The sequence below is a fragment of the Gallinula chloropus genome (genome assembly GCF_964237585.1).
Source record: "Gallinula chloropus genome assembly, chromosome: 6".
NCBI lineage: Eukaryota > Metazoa > Chordata > Aves > Gruiformes > Rallidae > Gallinula > Gallinula chloropus.
Window position 1 is genome coordinate 18907678 of NC_140091.1, and position 20144 is coordinate 18927821.

At 45.1% G+C, this 20144-nt stretch overlaps 1 protein-coding gene across 1 annotated transcript in view; it reads right to left on the bottom strand.

Moving 5' to 3' along the window:
- The window catches only part of COP1 (COP1 E3 ubiquitin ligase), a gene marked incomplete at its 5' end in the record, with an annotated part of 130357 nt that overhangs the window by 59438 nt on the left and 50775 nt on the right, over nucleotides 1–20144 (bottom strand). Inside the window, 3 exons of the mRNA XM_084266117.1 lie at nucleotides 5063–5144; nucleotides 7274–7382; nucleotides 16201–16344. Coding sequence (XP_084122243.1) covers nucleotides 5063–5144; nucleotides 7274–7382; nucleotides 16201–16344 — 335 coding nt within the window. The remainder of the gene's footprint in view (nucleotides 1–5062; nucleotides 5145–7273; nucleotides 7383–16200; nucleotides 16345–20144) is intronic.

Genomic DNA, 20144 nt, shown 5'->3' on the forward strand with positions numbered 1-20144 from the left:
GCATTTAGGAGAACTGCATCAAGGGTGAAGGAAACAAATGCACACTGAGGCATCATTCTAAGTACAGCATTGTGGGTACCCAACTGTAAAGCAACACAACCTCGCCCAAAACAAACAGATGTATACTGTGCTTGCATATAAGCAACATGTAAAATTCAATGAGAATAGCACCCATCCTGTTGGTTTTCAGAAGCAAATTCATTCTCATTTTACCAGAGCTATCCCATTCCCCCCAAGCATCTACCTACATCTCTAAGTGAAACCAAGAGCTTTGCAAACATGGCTTAAGGTACACTCATCTCCCAGGTGAGGCTGGGCGACACACCTCCTCCATCCTGTTCTGCACTTGAGGGTGGAGGGTAACAGGGTGGTGAATGGACCTCAGAAAGACTTTTACAAAACAATATGACATTAGTGGGAAAGGACATCATGTTTATTGATGAGATGGCACAGAAAGCAGGTAACACCACGACTGCTAGAGGATGCTGTTGGCAGACAACACTGCTTTAACTTTGAGGAATACCAGGATGCCTCAATATCTCACAGAGTGACGTTCTGCCCAAACGTAGCACTAAAGCCTCTTGAAGCCTCCTAGCCAGGTATCCTTATTTCAAGTTCCATCCGAAGCGGCCAAGCCTCTCCTTGACAACACGTCTAACAAACAGATGGCCATGTGGTCTCAGATTTTGTAGCAAAAGCTAATTAAAGGCTCAGTTTCAGCTTGGCTCCTTTTTTCATCCAAGTTTTCAGGCCATAAGCAGAGGTATTTAACCTGGTGAAGAGTCAACCTGCATGTTCAAAGCCACCACAATATTTGTTAGGACTGACAGGCACAGATCAGAGCCTGCAATTTCTGTGACTTAACTGCTGCGGGATACACCGGGCTCTAATTGTATCTTAAGTCAGAGCCCTAAAAAGGATATATGCAACTTGTAGCGCCACGTAATGAAACGTGACGAGTTTTACCTGGAACTCCAGTTATTTTTACGAAAGGAACTGACAGGTTAATAAAGCATAATTTATAATGGGTAGAGCTTATTTGCTGCAGCATTCATCAATTTTGCTGAGGTCGAGGCAGTAATTATACAAAATACAGATGTCTTGGTGACACCTAGAATTGTGTTGATGAGACAAGCAACCACCTGAGGTTGAGTGTCTCTAACACACATGTTCTCAATGCATAGGTTCTTTAATTTTGAGGCTCTGGAGACACATCTCTGTGTAGCTAAATGTCTACCCCACAACAGAGAAGAAAGAAGGTTTAGATTAAGATTATTTTTGTTTTGTTGGAACTTTGTGCTAAATGTGTAAGTGTATAAATTAATTCTCTCTGCCTCTCTTGGTGTTTAGACACGGAACCGAGGTAGAAGCCTGTCCTGCCATAGCAGCAAGGAGAACTGACTAAGGATATTTCCTCCAGCCTGTCGTTCTTGAAACACGTAGCTGGCTGTGTAGTGGAGAAGGCACCATTACTCAAAAAAAAATAAATTGGATACTGCTACCAGAAAACCTGTTTGCACAGATCCAGGGAATCCCTAGGAAAAGAGGAAGCTGCTGAATTGTCCTGTTAGGCTGAAGTTTTGATCCGCTGCCTTGTGCGGGGTCAGGAGGATGATGTAAAGCTGATGACTTAGCAGGCAATGACCGCAGGGTATTCTTCCTAGCATAAGGCACAGCCAGACAGCTATTTCGATTGGTATTTTAACTACCAACATCTTCTTGACCTTTCAAGGTATTCCCAACTGAATCCAGCAGCCCCATAAATCTCCAGGAAATTATCGAACATCTTTTAGCCAGGAAAATGAGTGAAGTGGAAGTCCAACCTGATTTTTTAAGAGCAATACACACCTGTTCCTCCAGTTAAAGCCAGCTGAAGCAGCTAATTATCACTAAAAATAACCCCCCCAAACAATCCTCTGGAAAGCCTCAGCAAAGCTGGGGAGCAAGCTCTGATGTGCAATTCTCAGTTCCCCTCTTTAAAAGCCTGTTTTGTTTTGGTTTTTTAATGCAATCTGCTTTGCCCAGCTGAATTCAGCGACACTACAAAGAAGAGCCACAGGGTTAGTACCCACAGTCTCATCAAGGGAGCACAGAAATCTCTTCCCTTACACATAATGAAACAACACTTGCATTCCTCCTCCCCATGAGACCAAGCAAGGTAACCTCCTCCTACAGCACCTCAGCACTGTCTGGTGCTGCTGGTCCACTCCACCTCTTATTCTGAGGCAGGAAACAGTGAAGGGTTTACAGGGAGGACCGAAAACCCAGGACTGTCTCTTCAGCTGAATAATTGATACAGTACCGTTTGTATCCCTTGAGCCTCAAAACCCACCCCAGAGCAAAGGAATGCTTCATCACTCCAGAACAGACCTTTACAGCAGCAGCATTGCAAAATCAATTCTACCCACATGGCATCACAAAATATTCTGCTCTATCTGCCAACTCTACTGTGGCTATTAAACTACATTTCCAATCCAGAACCTACTGGGGTGTTGGGCTGGGATGCAGTCATTAGCAAAGTGCACTAGCTCCAGCCCTATCCTGGTGCTTTGATAACATCATTGTGCCTTCACAAAAGTAAAAGAATCTTTTCTGTTCCAATGGGAGAAAGTGACCCTTTGTCACTTACACAAGAATCACAGCTCCCGCCATTAAATGCCTAAAAGAACTGAAATTAAGACCACGCCATTTCCCCAAGCTGCCCGCAGCACAAGTAAACACTTCGCTTTCGCTCACTGCTGTCGAGCTGGCACACACCTTTGGGTCTCTACAGATGCACACAAGCACCTCTGTCCCTTTAAAAGGGAAGGGCACAACAACTGTAGATAAAAGGTCTTCACAGGCTCAGTAGTTCCTTCATATACAATAATGCTTTTATGCTCTCATTATCTGCTATTAAAGGAGAAAGATCTTCCACAAATAAGCATCCTAGATAATCTTTATCTAGCAACAAGGATGATGCAGGACACAATGCTCAAGGATGCTGTTTCTGATTATATCCCACTCATTTTATCCCTAATAGCACCATTTATTAGCACCCCGTTTTGCCGAGCCTGAGCCCTGGCAGAGACAGCTGCGAAGCCCTGATGCTCAGATTTTTCATCTCCAAGCTCCTTCCCTGACACACGGCTACTGAGCATACCAAGTGCTTTAAAAATTAACTTCCAGCTTGAAAAGACCAAGGGAAGACAGGCACATACAGAAGGCAAGCAGGAAAAACAAACAGAGCTGTCGCTTTTTTTGCCAGCTCATCCTGCTCCCTTGACAGGAAAAACATGCTGCTTTCCAAGGATGCACAGCAGGACTGTCTCAAATCGCTCCGGGGTCACACCAGTATCTATCGGTCACACCAGTATGTATCAGTATGGAGATTTCTTCTTAGGAAACCCAGTTTGAGTTAGGACAGCTTGGCATTGGAGTTACCTTCTCTTCACATTTAACCCTCCGGTGATCCCACTGAAAACAAACAGACACCCTAACACTAATCCAGCCGTTGGCTACTACTGCTTTGTACCTTTAAGACTTCCAAAAATCAGTGTTTATTTCAAACACTTCCACACAGGGCTCCATTTGTCTCTAATGAGCTTGTCACATACACAAAACCACAGGCAAACCAGGTAGAAGCAAAGGATAAGATGTTCCAGTCCGGTTTTGAGTCACCAAAACCCCCATACACCTTCAAAAGACCTTTGTGAATTGAAATGCGAGTTACATCCATCTGCCGACTTCATGACAATAATTTCTGAGTAAATGCTACGCTTTGAGAAACTATTGCTGAAAGAAGTGAACTGTTGAAGCAGAGACAAGAGCTCCGCTCACAGCTGGCTCTGCAAAACCGGACCACTTGTTAACATGCTAATAAATGCACGTCTACCTGGCAGCTAAGCTTTTTCAAATGCATAGCATGAGCGGGGAGCAACGTGATGAAGGGGCTGATAATTTACAAGGTGAACGTTCGCTCCTGCTGCATTTAAGCAGACAGAAAACATTCCTGACTTCCACCAAAAAGGGGGTGTGTGGGAGTATAACACACCACCCCCCCCTCGCCATTTGATAGCACACCTTAAACATAAAGTAATTATTAACGCTGCATTTGATAAGTGGGATTACTGGCTACATTAAGAGTGCCAAATGCAATCGAGGAACACGAATCCAGCTTTCTTTTGAAACAATTTAAAAGCGTTTTAGAGGGGTAAGTGGCTTGCCAGGTTTAATGTTTATGAAAAATTAATTTATCGTTTCAAAGCAAATCATGAAGAGCTCTGTCCAGAGCCCTATCAGCCCATCTGAGAGAGCTGATCCCCACTGACCGTGGAAGGAACTCTAAAGCTTTATCTGCTTAACAATTTGAATTTGAGATTGTAAACATGCAGATAAAAGTCTTGTTCATTAGGGGTGAAGAATGCTCCGTATCACTCCCTGCTATTGTTTTCCTTAGAAGGATCCTATTTCTTCTTTGTAAAGAAGATTTTTCTACCAGTACATTGAGAAAGGGCTTGTCTTAAGGGTTCTCTCCAAAACAGCCAAGAGGGTGGAAAGCTAAGGGCTGCTCCCAGTGCTCTTGGTTCAGTCCAACTCTGACTCTGTTAAGCTCCAAGCAATGCTCTGCATATTGTGAAAGGGTGAAGCTTCTTGAGGTGAGCGTGCAGCCTGTGCCATTCAGAGCTACATGTAAAACAGCAGCAGACATTTTTAACTTCTGCTTTTCCCACCACCAACCCCAGCTTTGAAATATAAATACACGCTGTTCTTTTGAAAGGCCCTGAAGCATTAACTCAACAAGCTTAACTAATGTTAAACCATGTTTTGCTTTGTTTAGCGTCCTGGAAAATGCTAGCTGGAGAGCACATTACCTGAAAAAATGTGAACAGCGCACCAAGAAATCTTAATCCAAACAAAGCCTCTCCTTCTCTAAGATCCAAACAGTTCAGTAATACCTTTACACATCACCACATCAGAAGCGGAAGAATCAGCTGCTTGAAATGCCACTGTTCTTCCTCACAGGGATCACCAAGTGTCACACAAAGCGCAAGCCTTCTGCACAGAGACTGAAAAAGAATACCTTTGGCATCATCAGAGCCTGAAGCCAATAGCTTTGGGTCCATCAAGTTAAAGTCAACACTCCAGCACCTTTTCTCATGCTCCTGTTTAGAGAAACAAGAATATTGCAGGGTAGTGAGCTGTAATCTGATAAAACAGCAAAAGGAAAAAAACCCACATGCTATCTGATATAAATTGTCAGGAGAGTCCTGGATAGCAAAGCATATTGTGTTTCCCAGTTCTCAAAAAGTATCATTTCTCCTAATCAGACCAACACTTGCAGTACACTAGACACAGCATGGAAGCAGGACAAAGGAGAACAGCAATTTTAAAAACTAAAATGGGCTTGTTTTCTTTCTTGAAAGAAAAAAAGTTACAATGATTTCAGGAATGTCCTTGTTTGTGGCTGGGATACAGCTAATTTTCAGAGGACGCCGGGAGGGGACACGGCCAGGACGCCTCACCTAAACGAGCCAAAAGTATATTCCATAGCATATGACATCATGCTCAGCATGTAAGGGGGGAGCTGCCCAGAAAGATGGAGTCGCTGCTCAGGGACGAGCTGGGCACTGGTTCTGGGCAGTGAGCAAGTTGCAGTGTGTGTCACCCGCACTATATATTCTTTATTAGCATCGTTGTTGTTTCCCTCTTCACTCGCTGTCCCAATAAACTGTAAAGCCCATGAGCTTTAGCTTTTCCTTCCAATTGTCTCCCCCATCCTCCCAGGGGAGAAGTGAGCAAGCAGTCTAACCCATGACAAATAAATATACAATAAAGACCTGGTTTTGCAGCACAGTTTGATTGGCTGTGGTTGCACTGTGCGTTGCTTATTCTAATAGATCACAGTTTTACCTCCCAATACCAGTGAGGTGCTCAAATCCATTTCAAACACATCTCTCCAAGAAATCCTCACCTCCCTACTCACCTGCCTACTGAGTTATTAAACCAAACTTGTAGTGTCTAATCCTGTGTTCTTCCACTCAAATGTTCTTAGGAGGCTGCATGCTCCCACCTGAACACAGGAAAGCTCTATCTGCTACACTGGCACCCCCCACATGGCAGCACAGTGCTGCATTGAATGAAACCTGAAATTCAGTCAAATGCTTTGTTTAAAAGACATTCATGCAGGCTTGGAAGAGGAGGACACGGAAAGCTGGCCAGGACAGAATCACTGAAGGATTTCTAATCCATGCAAAGCAGATGTCAGTATGTGTGCCTCCACAAATCCAAATCATAAATTCCTGTAATCTGATAGCAAGCAAAATTAGTTTGTTTTAACATAAGCAACAGCTGGTCTTCTCTAGGTTCATTATTCAGCCTGAAAGAAATGCAAAATATATTTGAGAGGAAAACAGCTAAGATTTATTTTGTCCAGTGTAATTTCTTTTTAATTGAGATATGCAACAGATTAGCAGAAACAATCGTAAAATGGCCAGAACTCAACAGAAGAGTAAACAAGGGCTTAAATGGAAATTAAAACGCCTGTTGAACTGTCAAGAAGGGGGAACCGAAAGCTAGCCTGCAGCTCAGTCCTTATCCCTGACCAGTTTCAGTGCACTGCACCAGCTCCACAGCAGCCTGCGGCACTTCCAGCCTCTCCCCAAGCAGACCATCTTCCCTCCCAACCTCCTTGTTCGGATCACAAGCCTCTCTGAACCCATTATCTAGAAACACAATGTTCAGACTGCCTGAAAAGAGCAAGTGCCAAAAAGTTCTCCCGAAAGCAGTCTCGCTGTTGAGCTCAGCCCACTCATGTACGTACACTGCCCTGCCAAGCAGAGGACCATACTGGGAAGCGTTCTGCCTATCACTCTGGTCTCCCAGCCTCGTCACTGAAGCCTGCATTTAGCTCTCCTGCTTTAGGAGTGCCTGCAGCAATCACTGCAGGATTTTGACAAAGACTGAAGTGGAACAGGTATGGAGAGACCAAGGTTTCTAAAGAAAGGCAAGACAAACAGCTTCCAGAAACTGGTTTCTCCCTCTACAGATTCCCTACCCAAAAGCAGCAGCAAGGAAATGTCAACTGCCTCATGACTGTGACAAGAAGATATAGCTGCCTCCCTTGGAGGACTACAGCTCAATAAAGCTGTGCAGATGGGACTCCTCTACCAAACAGGAGGAGCATCCATTTCATCCTATGGTGTCCAAAAGCCAAATGACAGCCTAAATACTGGTCCCTTGACCTCGTCCATGATGTGGGACAGCATTGTTCACTGACTGTGGTGCATGTTACCTGGTAGACCTTGGATCTTTGTCCTGTGAATCCATCCCAAAGGATGACGGTGCCTTCATAGTCGCTGCTGGCTAACAGGTTCTTGTGGTAACTACTCCAGCTGATACAGCTTAAAAAGAAAGAAGAGCCCAGTCAGTCTCTTGCAATCCGTCAGGCAGTTAGCAGCTTTGCAAAGCACACAGCATTTCATCAAGTCACCTCACTGAAACACTCAAGGAAAGGAGAGAACCAAAACCCAACAGGAATATTACAAAACTTCCCCTTCAAGCTGAAACAAAAGCTCTACTGGCTTAAATGATGTTGTGTCACAATACAAACTGGTAGGGCTTTGGATTTTGTTTTTTTATACATTAACCTCTAAACCCATGACTGTTTTGCTATTTGAATTCTACAAGAATTCTCACAGACAGCTCAGGTCTTGACTTCTTCACCGCTTGACAATAGCTATGACTTATAAATAACTGCTTATGTAACAGAAGCTACATATGTGCAACACACATAGCTGTGTGGATGGTAAACCAACCTCTCCTCTGACACAGCATTCTATGTGCAAATTAAAGTCTGACTTCTGAGGAAAGCCTCCCAGTGTTCCATTAACGCATAAAGACCTTCCCCAGCTTCTTATCCAGGAGGAAACAGCATTTTGTTTGCTGTGGGCAGTTTAGGAGATGCTTCTGATAGAGAACCGCAAAATCCATCGTGCTGGTTCATAGTTTAAACCAAGTGACTGTGCACAACTAAATGATAATCCCACCACCAAACACCAACCACCGGCAGACAAAACAAGAGCAGCCGCACTGCCAAGTCACATCCATTCGAAGCATTCTGGCACCACACCTCCAACTCCCCCACTCCCAAAAAAAATAACATGAGAGGTAAGAAAATCTGTACTCCTTGTTCAGGGATTTTTGGACCATCTGGCAGAAGAGCATGCCAGTTGGTATCAACTGTGATGCGCACAGCAGAAGCTGAACTGACAGATCCGATTCGCGCAGGTCAAATGGCTCTGACACAGTTAACTGGATTATGGCAGCCTTGGGGCCCAAGTTTTAACCAACAATATAAAGTAGAAGTCTATGATGCTGTAACTTTTTAGTACTGCTTTGATCAGAGCAGCTACGCATTGAAACATCATGTAAGTACAAGGATACTCGCTTAGGCGTATTAAAGCTCAGCAAATCCTCAGTTCTGCCATACACTTCCACCCTGTTTTCCTCAGGAGTCTACACCCAGAAGGGAAAAACCCCATTCCTTTTTAAGGTTATTAAAGGAAAACACTTCCTTATTTTTCATTAATGAAATACCAGCCAAAAGCATTGGTGTTCTGCTCCTGACTGTGGCCAAACTTGGCTTATCAGGGTGTGAGTTTTTTAACTACTGAGGGACTGTGCCCACCAATTGCTAATTGTAGATAACACTTGGTAAGCTGCACAGAAAAAATCAGCTTATCGGAGGTTCTGGAGCAGCCAAATAACAGGAGCTTTTTAAGACAAATGTGAAGAAATACGAGGAAGGGAGTAACGTGCTTTGGTATTTGCAACAGCAGGAAACTTCACTGAGTGATCAGGAAGACTCACAGCTCTGTCTCTTTTCTATGTTACAGATGGGTGGTGTTGGCTTCCTCTGCATGAGTCAAACAGCAGCTTCCCACAGGCCTCTTGCGACACTGCAGGATGCTTGGAGAAGACATTCAGGACCCACCTTTGCAGTGGAGCTTTCTCTAGCATGAACAGTAGAGAAGGACATTTGATGACACTGCTTTCAACCTGTCAAACTCTTCTCCCTGCGTGCACTTCTGTCTACTCATCTGTCCACAACTTGCACGTTTCCTTCTTGTAACAGCTTCCCTTGTTTTTAAAAACTTGCATTCAGAAACTTATACCCAATGTGAAGTCATCACCTGTAACCACCAGCTGCTAATAGGATGGTTGAGCTGATATAGCCTAGGCAATGCTTCCCCCGATTTCACCTCTTCCACAGTACATCATTAGTGAGAGAACCTTAGCATCCTCAGCCCTGATAAGTACAAGGGCTGCCCACAAATGTACCATGAAGGAGCTGTTGTTCCTCCAGCTCTTCTACCATTAGGTACCCACACAGAAAAGCAGCTCTTGACAGTCTGTGATTTGCTAGAAGCCTTATTCAGAGAGGCTTAAGTGGTTCCCTGAGGACCAAAAGAAGCAGGCAGGCACTGCCCACCAGGAAGGCAAGGTGAAGCTTGCGGCAGTCGGGAGATAACCACGTCTGACATCTGGAGCCTTGTTTCTAGGCAGAGCAGTCAGTCACTGACGAAGCAAAAGCAGTTCAGAATCCCAGAGATAACAACACAGGGCTGGGAGCAGCCTCCGACTAATGGCACAGGGTGGACGCTGCACTAGGCATTTATCAGTTCGAAGTCTTCCCCTTGCTATCTTATCTCAAATCATGGCTTCAAGGAGCTTAAGGAGGAGAAAGGAAATAAACCTGTACATTTAAATATCACGAAAAAGTGGGAATAACACAGCCCAGGGCCAAATCTCGGAGAGGGAGGCATTCTACCTGGACAGCTCTGAGAGTATGTCAGGCAGCAGCAGCAGGTGGAGGGGGTCCTAGAGAAAGGTGGATGTCTTGTCAAAAGAGAAATCACCCTGGATGATGAAAATTACGAATCACTAAGTGGGTAGAAAAATACAAAAAACTGAGTTACAATGCTGTTTGAGATGCAATAGATTTGCAGATAAAGAAGCCTCAGGTTTGCAGGGAGAGGCAATATTCTATCAGTCCATGTCGGTGGAGAAAAATGAAGGGTTTCTATGCCCAAAAGCAGGGCAATTTTGTCAAAGCTTCAAAGACATCTACTTTTTTGAGGTGCCTTAAAGATGTTATCATGGGTAACAAAATAAATTAGGTGTGGCACAGCACAGCTAAGCAGCCTGTCCCACTCAAGGCCCACCGTGTTAATGAGGGGTAAACACTCAGAAAGCATCCCTAGATAGATTAAGAGGGAAAAACAGGAACTGACAGGTGAAAGATATTTAGGGATTTGCAGCCACTAAATGGTTCAATTAACACCTTTTAAGTCACACACACCATAAATCTTTCATTCTTATGGAATATGATTAAAGGATCATAAGAGGACAAAACCACTCCTGTTCCAGCTCTCTGCCTTAATTCTCCCCTTATAGTCATCCAACTCTCTCTACAGAGCCTGAAGCTAGAGCTTTCTCTTTGACATTGCAGTAGTCGAGCTTCTTTATAAAAAATTCTCAAAAGAAACCTTTGTGGAGCACAATTCAGGGGCAGATCAGGTGGAGGGGAGCTCCCTCTCCAGGTTAAGGATGTTTTTTTACCAAGCATTGGCTGTCCTTTGGTTGCATTCTCTGGCATGGGATGACACAGGCCTTAAAGAAGCTGTCCGGGAGCTGGCACATTAGATGTTTCTCTTCCATGTGGCTTCCCTGGAAGCTACAAAGGTTTGAAAAGCTATTGCTGTGCTCCCCTCCGGGAAAAGCACTGATCTTTTTTACATGCCCAACACAGGCAATTTTGTTGAAGCTTCAAAGACACCCACTTTTTTGGGGGTCCCTTAAAGATGTTATCCTGGGTAACAAATTAAATATCAGGCTCCAAAATGCATGGGGGAGGAAGTTGGAGAAAGGGAAAGGCAAAGGTCAGACAGATAAAACCACATCTGACAGTCCTTGAACAGGTTAGGCACTGAACACCCCAAAGTACGTAAAAATAACCTTTTGTAGGCAACCTTTAGATGGGCAGCAGCCATGTCCAGGGGGAAACTACAACGTGGAGACCATGAGGTACAATACAAAACCCAGGTACTCAATGTAACAGCACTATATTTAAAGGAATTGTGCGAGGCCACCTTTTATTTTAAACACTAGTAGCTGTATTTTTCCAGCTTTTGTTTTGTTCTTTAATCCAGAAACAGGGCAATAGCTGCACCCCAGAGATTTACCCTGCCATAAATTGTGATAGCTTTCCTTCCCAGGAGATTAGCCTGGAGAAACTCCAGTTGAAAGCTAGTCACTGACCTCTGAAACACTCTAACCTCAACATCCAATCCGGACACGCAGAAATCCTGACCCCATAAAGATTTATGTGCATCCTTCATTTTATTCGGAGACACAAGTGGGCCAGCCTGGTTAGCATTGTCAGTCGCGCTGATGTTTCTTCCATGAGACAGTATTTTTATGGCTGAAATGTCTCAAATGCAGGATCAAGTTACTCTGTGTCAATCACCCCTCCAGCAGCCAGAGTTAAATGGAGTTAAAGCTTTTAATAAGGCACAAACTACTGTGGTCTGAGCTGCTTCTGAGTGCCAAGTGCTTCCCATTCAGTCTATTACCATGAGTCAAACGATGTCCAGTAGTTTTGGGACTGAAATGTTTTTAATGGAGCTCCTCTAGTACTGAAAGGAGCATCTGTGTGAGTAACATTGCTAACCAAATACTTCAAAGAATTACACTATTGTCATGAATGTTAAAAAACCCCAAACCAAACCTTTTTTCTAATCGATGTAAAGAGAACCTCTAGCAGGGTCAAGGGACAAATACTTTTAAAGGAAAACTGCGCCCTACAGCAAAGTGAAAACTGGAATTCAGGCAGTTCAGGTGTGTATTGCCTTATAACCTGACCAGTATCTACCAGGCACCCGACACAACTGCTCCTGAGGCTTCTTTCAGCATGAAGAGAGCTCATACCTCTCCAAGCAGCAAAGATTCTAAAGCCGAAAAATACCATATGGCACGTTTTTTGCTTAATTTAAACTTAATAGCAAGGACTGACTACCAGCTTTAAAAAGTGACAGCAATCTTGCCTGTGAACTGCTATTAGGATGGAGCAATCACACACTTGATTTATTGACACCTAAAAATGAAAACAATAAAACACACTAGAAGCCTCCTAACAAAAACCAACCTCCAACACAACCCTACTGATGCTTTGCTTTTGCCACAGTTGACTGAACAGATGCAGCTGATCAGGGAGGTTTGTGGTAACATCTATCACCAACGTACAGATGCTGCAAACACACAGTGGTGAAGGTGCGGAATACTAAACCCGGATTTCAAAAGCGTGTTTACCTTGGCACGCTTGCACATCACCTAGTGTAGGTTAACAAGGCCTAAAGCCAATTTCTTTTGCCTGAACGCTAGATCTCTGTATTTTTCCTCTCCCTGCAACCTATGGCAAAACAACAAATCTGCCTGTTGAATAAATCCAAGAAAAGCTGCAGCTCACTGCTACCCGTTCATCCTCTTCCCGTCCTTTCCCACCTCCTCCCGCACAGGGGGAACCACAGATTGTCTGCCATAGCTAGAGACACAGCAAGTCATAATTAGCTCACAGGGTGCTGTTTATAGCTACAGCACTATGCCAGGATGTGTTTCTTGTACTGAATCTGTAAATGGGATTTTTATGAGGATTTATGTGTCATCTTGTGTTTTTCCTGGAAGCTTATGCCACTGTCGCTCCCGGGGGACGCAATGCACATTTACCAGAAACCCGACACACCGACTTCCTCCCCGTTCTTAAAAATAGGGATGAGAAAGCTCAGCAGTGGATGAAAAAGAATGTATTTAAGAAGCAGGTGGGCGTAAAAAGGGAGTTGGAAAAGAGGAAGAAAGACTCAGCTACAGCTGGTACCAGGGCTCTGCTCCAGAAAAGCCTACAATCCTTTACTGCTGGCATGAAGCTGGACCTTTCAGCAGGCGCCCAGCTGGCACACAGCAAAACAGGGCTGGGCTGGTGCCAGCCCCATGCTGGGCAAGAGCTTCCCTTCCCACAGCTGCTGTGGGCCAGCAGACTTGCTTTTGGCCAGACTCAAGTCATTGCAAATGCTGTCACCTGTCTGCTTCTATGAAAGCCAGTCAGAGCCACTGTGCCTCTGAAAGCTGAGTCACCCACGTAACTGCTAACGATTTATGTTGAGGCATCATTACTCTGAGCAAGGTTAACCAGGATCAATTTAGGGTGAGCCTCCCACTACATGTGTTTGGAAAGACAAAACACCTGTGGACAAACAGCCCTGGTGCTGCATGAGGATGAAAGGGAATTTACAGGACATGCCAGTGTCACATGGCAGCCTCAGCTAGAGACACATCACACATCCCATCTACACAGACCCCACATCTCTGCTGCAGCTCCAGGCTGACAGAGCAGAGGGTGCCCTGGGACAGGTGCTGAGGGGCTGCCACTGCTGCCCCTCATAAAGCACGAGCACAGCTACTGGTTTGGGTGAGAAGGACTCCAAAGCCCTCCTGGTACCAACCCCTGCCATAGGCAGGGACACCCCAACCCTGCCCAGGGTGCCTCAAGCCCCATCCAAACTGGCCTTGAACCCTACCAGGGACCCAGGGTTGCCCAAGCATCTCTGGGCACCCTGTGCCAGGGCCTCCCCCTTCCCCAGGAAGGATTTCGACCTCCTAGCCCCTCTCCAGCTGCCCTCCTGCAGCTGAGGGCCATTCCCCTGGGCCTGGCACTCCCTGCACCCTGCACCAGCCCCTCTCCAGCTCTCCTAGAGCCCCTCGAAGGACTGAAGGGGCTCACAGGTTTCCCCAGAGCCTTCTCCAGGATGAGCCACCCCAGCTCTCCCAGGCTGTCTCTGCAACAGAGGTGCTCAGATCATCCCTGTGGCCTCCTCTGGCTAAGGAATGTATCCCCAGCTCTCTGCAAGACCACTACTAGCCTAGTGACTAACAGCGTTTTGAGCCACGTTATTTTAATAAAAGGCCTCCAAAAATAGCCAGGAAGAAACTTTGCACAAGGCACAAAGATTTTTTTTTTCCCCCACCGTGATGGAGCTCCAAACTCCAAGATCTTTAGCAGAATCCTTAGGAAACGATGGGCAAGAGAGGTACCACCCAGGTGCCCAAGCAGAAATCCCTCTGCCCCCAATATCAGAAAGGGCAGTAGCAAGCAGAGCAAGCCTCTGGCAGAAGCTGTATCTCCTCCTAAATTAAGATCAACAGCTTTAAGCCAAGGCTTTTTACAAAGCGCAGGCTCCACTTGTTTAGATTTCTTTTTTATTATTATAATACAGGCCCATTTTCAACATACTGCAATATTCCATAATGAAGTTACAGCCTTCATATGTAACTTCTCCCTCAAGCTATGCCACTTCAGAATAGCAAGTTATTATGCTGCTCAACATCGTGCCAGCCAGCCCCAGCCCCAGTGACTGGCAGCACAGCTAATGGATGTAGCGAGGATGCGTTTGAGTGACAGTCCAACTTTGTTTGTCAAAGCCAAAAGCACCCACATGCCAAAGGAAGGTTGATATAATGTGGAATGCTGGTGGGGAACAAAAAAAGGCATTTCTTTGGAGGAACGAGAGAAATTAGGGCAAGGAAATGAAAAGAGAGGACCCTGTCCACCTCTGCTGAAGCACAGAGTCAGAGGACAATACATTCAGCATTGTCATATATGCATTATATATATACACACACACACAAGGAATTTGAGACAGGGAGAAGTCTTGAATGCAAGCCATGTCTTGTCTGGAGCACAAAGCTGACAAGACTAACATCACCAAAGATGCTAACATGGTTCTCCTCCCCAGCAGCTGCCAGAGAAGAAAGGACAACCAACTTCCCAACACCTGGCAGGGCTATCGGGATACATCCCTCTCCAAATCTGAAGTAGCAAGTCTGGAAGCTGTCTCAGACCAACTACAAAATACCAAACATACACTGCTTTTCTCCTAGTTAAGGCAAAAAAAAGGGTATTAAAAAGGTATTAATAGACTGCTAGACAGTTCCACTGTTGTCCCACTCTTCTCTCCAGAATAATAAAGCCAAACAGCATGAGCTCTGCTATGACTCAGTCAAAAAACACCAAACATTTCACAAGTCTGGCATGGCTTATTACTACAAACCCCTCTCAGACTTTTTCCCCCCATCCTGAAAGCCAGTCCCAGGGTCAGCTGCATTTTCATCTTTCCCTTCAAAAAATAATCTTTCATAATTCCCAAGAACAATCGGCATGAGCCATACAGGAGTGACTGATCTATATTAAGAAACACGTCAGCTACAAAACTGAGCATGACTTTTATGCTCTAAAGTAGACTCTCAGACATTATTCATCTCGCTGCACACCACTTTGTTTTTGCAGAAGCCAGACTCTTACATACATTTATTGCTTACACTTTTGTGGGTGCTCTAGTGCATTTAAAAACATAAAGCAACAAATAAAAACAAATGAGTTAAATGAAGATGCCAGAGACTCCTATTTTAATACTGAATTGGTTCAAGTGCCTGTATTCTTTACTTCGGATCTTAAACAGGACTTTGGAGTTAGGATTTTGATGTTACATTAGCTGGATCCTTTCAACTGAAGTTCTGACAGAGCTGTCCATATTTCTTTGGTTTAAGTCATCTAAAAAGTTTTTTAAAATAGGTTGACAGTATTGATAGCAGGACAGAAGCAAAAAAAAAAAAAAAATCAAGCGAGGTCTTAATTCCTAAGCAGAAGGTGCAGATGAGGCACATTTCCTGGGCACCTGAGGCCTCTTGGCAGAACAGAATGGATCTGATCAATGAGCACAAAGAAATCTGTGGCGGCTAAGAGTTGGGCACAAAAGCTACCTTAAAACAAGCTAAGGCTTTACCTGAAGCATATCCACTACTTCACTTTTACTCCCCTTTTAATTGAGCAAGTATCCACCACCATTTGCCAGGAAGGCAAAAGGTATTCACACTCCATGTTCCTTTCTCCTCCAGCTATATGGAGCTCCTATTACCTCAGATGAGCCCAGCACATACCAGTGACATTACCTGTGTCACATGATTCCACTCAGTGCAAAAAGCAAGCTCTCCCTCAGCTCCCGCTTTCGTCCTTTTCCCCTCCCATTCCCACCAGGAAAAGCAAGAGAGCTACTGCACACAAGCAAATGGAAAAGGCCCCCTGAGTTTAAATACAAAGTCAATGCCTACCTGATTTTGGAATTACAGGTCATTTCATTCTCAGGGTAGTGAATATCCACTGCGTCCTGAATGACTGTACCGTACTCATAGACTTTAATCTTCTTTGTCACCCCAGCAATGGCAAAGTAGTCACAGTCTCGGTCGAACTCAATACTGAAGAACAAAAGCAGAGGTTGAGAACCATGTAACACAACACACGTACTTACCAGCAAGGTATTTTACCACCTAAGTGCCTGGGTATGGCAGAGCTCTGAGTCCCAGCTGGCAGTTAGGCAAATACCCCGTTCAGCACACCATGGCCAGGGCTGGCACACGTGGCAACAGCATGGAGTTCTCACTCTCGGGCACTGTTTTTTAACTCCCTCTGAACACACCTGTGTCTCCATTTACTGAAAGGGACTTTGTGGTAGCAAATAGCCCTTCCGCAGCCAGGACCTTTGTTCAGATGCTCTACAGGCTTCCCAGTTCAACTACACCATCTACATTCTGCAGTACCCAAACGTCAAAGCAGATGGCTTGCACTGGAAACATGCTTAACATTCAGCTGGACGCTCCTCAAACATGTGACAGGATCGCTGCCCATCTATTTCTTTCGGTTGCACTGCTGCATCCCTTAGCCCTTATACACAGCAGCCTGGCAAACTCTTCACTGTAAACGTGCAGTAAACCAGTATTTGTGGGGAAGAAAAAAATAACCCTTCTAAATCCCCTGAGTAATGACAGAGAGTTGAAACATGTATCATCGGGACTGTAAAAGCCAAGCACGCCGTGACTTCCACTCAGGGTTGCTCATGGAAACTGAGGCACCTTCTTTCTTGACCTGCAGGGCAAGTCTGTAATAGGTATCAATGAAGCTGGAAATAAAAGCAGTCACCTTATAACAAAGTTATCCTGCAAATGAGAAAAGCCTGAGGTTGTACATGAAATACATCTGAGAGAAAGGCAGGCGGCGGGTTAGACAGCTGATGTCATTGCTACCTCTGCGGTTTGGAAGGGCTCGAGAGAAAGCTGAGGCATGTAGCAGCCAGGGAAGTAAATCTGCTTCCTAGAAGGAGCTCCTGCCTGCCTGCAGCCGTGTCACTGCGGATGTACATGTACACCTTCCTTGCAAGAGCATCAGTCCCAGCAAAGACACCAGTTTGGCACTCCTCTCAGAATCAGAGTCTCATCAGGGCTGGTAAGGACCTCTGGAGATCATCTATTCCAACCCCTGCCAGAGCAGGATCCCTCAAGCAGGCTGCACAGAGCAGCATCCAGGATGAGAGGGTCTGAATGTCTCCAGAGATGAAGACTCACCAACCTCTCTGGGCAGCCTGGCACAGGGCTCTGCCACCCTTCCAGGAAAGAAGCTCCTCCTCAGGGTTACACGGAATTTCCTCTATTCCAGTTTGTGCGCATCACCTCTTGTCCTGTCCCTGGGCACCACTGAACAAAGACTGACCCATCCTCCTGACCCCACCCCTCACAGATTTAGCAGAATTAAGATTCCCCTCAGTCTTCTCTGGGCTAGAGTCCCAAGTCCCTCAGCCTCTCTTCACAAGAAAGATGTTCTAGTCCCCTGAGCATCTCCATAGCCCTTTCTTGTCCCCTCCCCAGTAGCTCCCTGTCCTTCTTGACCCAGGGAGACCAGCATCACACACAGTATTGCCAACGAGGCTTCACCAGGGCAGAGCAGAAGGGCATAATCTCCTTCATCCTGCTGCCCACACCTCTCTTGATACCCCCCAGGATGCCGTTGCCTCTCTTGGTCATGAGGGCACATTGCTGGGTCTACAAGAGCCTTTAGGGATAGCATTTGCTCTCAGTCTCCAGGTTTCTGTGCCCAGTAGTCCAAGTTCCCTGGCTAATCTACTACTATGGGAGGTCTCTTTTGGGGTTTTTCCACTCAGTAACTCATTTCAATCACTGTTGCCCCATGACAGCTCTTCCCAAGAAGCCATGGGATTAGTGAACCAGACAGGAAGTTCTGAATGGCAGCAGAAAAATCCAGAGCACGGGGGTATTTAAAGTGCCTTTCTACAATTAGAATGCATTAAACTGCTCACAGGAAGAAAGGGGGCTCTTGAGGCTGCCCACAGCTATAACAGCTAGAATTTTCTACCCCTCAACATAGCTGAAGTTGAAGGCATCACAATGCTTTCAAGGGAAGAGGAATTTTAAACGCCAACAGTTTTCAAGTCCTTGTAAGAGAGGTATCAAGTTATTTTTAAACTAAGGAGAGAAAAGACTGTTGATATGCAGTCTGACAGTATAAAACAATTGGGCGAAACAGCTTGCAATCCTGCCTTTTAACTCTGGCACCTAAACCTCTCCAAAGCAGCAGCAGGAGATTGGCAGGAGACTGTCCCACTCTCAACTGCTTGCTAGAGGGAAAACAAGCTATTCGGATCAAGTCTGCAAGATTGCAAGGCCCTGAAAAGGCAGAGAAAGCGAACCTGTGTATGGCTGGGGAACAAAGGAAACAAGCATGCATCTGTTCAAAAAAAACAGGCAAAGGAAAGAAGTCATCTAAGCAGCCAGACAGCTCTCCCCACACCACCTTGCCCCCACCCCAATCTACCCTGGTCTAATCACTTTTTATACAAACAGGACTAAAGTACCCTTCAGGCTTGTCTTCTCCTGTCTGTTCTCCCTATCTACTGAAGAATTTTATAATCGAAAGCCTCTGTAACAATACAATGGATTTACTCATACCACAATCTTAATTGAACTGCTGTCTCGGCTCCTACTCGCTGCCCTGTGGTTTCAGGTAGAGCACAACTAAACTGATGGCAGCGATTCATCCGCTTGGATTCAATTTATACCTTTAGCCTTCTACTGCTGAAGAAAAAAAAAATTAATGTATTACAATGTCTGGTAAAAAGCCAAGTTATTAGAAGAGAACCTCTCTCACCTGGGGTGGGTTTGCTTCTCTAGTATTAATTCAATTTATTTTTTTTAAATAGAGCTGCGCTGCAGACATAACAAATGAGTATTTCAATATGTCTATAAAAGTTAACACACCATTAAAAAAATTAATAAAAAGCATCAACCAATAAAATTGATTGTCAGACCTGTGACCTTCAAACAGCATCAAAGACACTGCGGGGAGAGAGCGGATGCAGGAGCAAACCCCCACCCATACAGATGTTTGCTTGCTGGCTGTGAGAGGCAGGTGAACCCAACTGGGCAAGCCAGATGCACAGTCACACTTTGGCCTCCAACTACACACAGTCCCCATACAATGGGGGTTCTCCCATCCCACTGGTCAGCTCCTAGGAAGCTATTTTCAAAGCAAATATGTATAATATATGAATAATCCAAAGTGCTAACGAAGTGGATTATTTACAACAGAAAGCTACTGCGAATATTTGCCAAGCTCTGCACCCCCGGCCTGAGGAGGATTAGGCCAAGCAGCCCACCTGCACAGCAACAGTTATTTTCCTGCTTTTCCTACAGGTCTTCTAAACAAGGCTTTAACCAGCTCCACGGCATTCCCATCACTTCCTGCCAGCAGTCTGTGTCAATGGAAGCATTGCTTACAAGCAAAATCTTATCTCCATGAAAATTCACATAAGCATGTCCTTTTATCTTGCCAATGACACAACAGGGCCAGCTCTGAACAGTAGCATCATTCTGGTTTGCAGGATATACCTTCCCAGAAGGAATCAGTGCAATAATGTGCAAAGGAATAGTAGGAAATACTTTATCCTCCATGTCAATAAGGCCATCAAGTCAAAAAATAAACCAGCTAGACAACAGCATCCACATCAGACATGGTGAGAGGTACTACTATGCCACCAGTGAGCTGAAGCAACACATAAAAATATATGTGCCATGGCTATGAACATCCTGTCCTCAGTTCAAGGGCAGGGAGCTACCTGGAAGAGTCCAGTGCAGGACCACTGAGATGAGGGAAGTGGAACATCTTCCTTACGAGGACAGGATGGGAAATGACCTCATCAATGTCTATA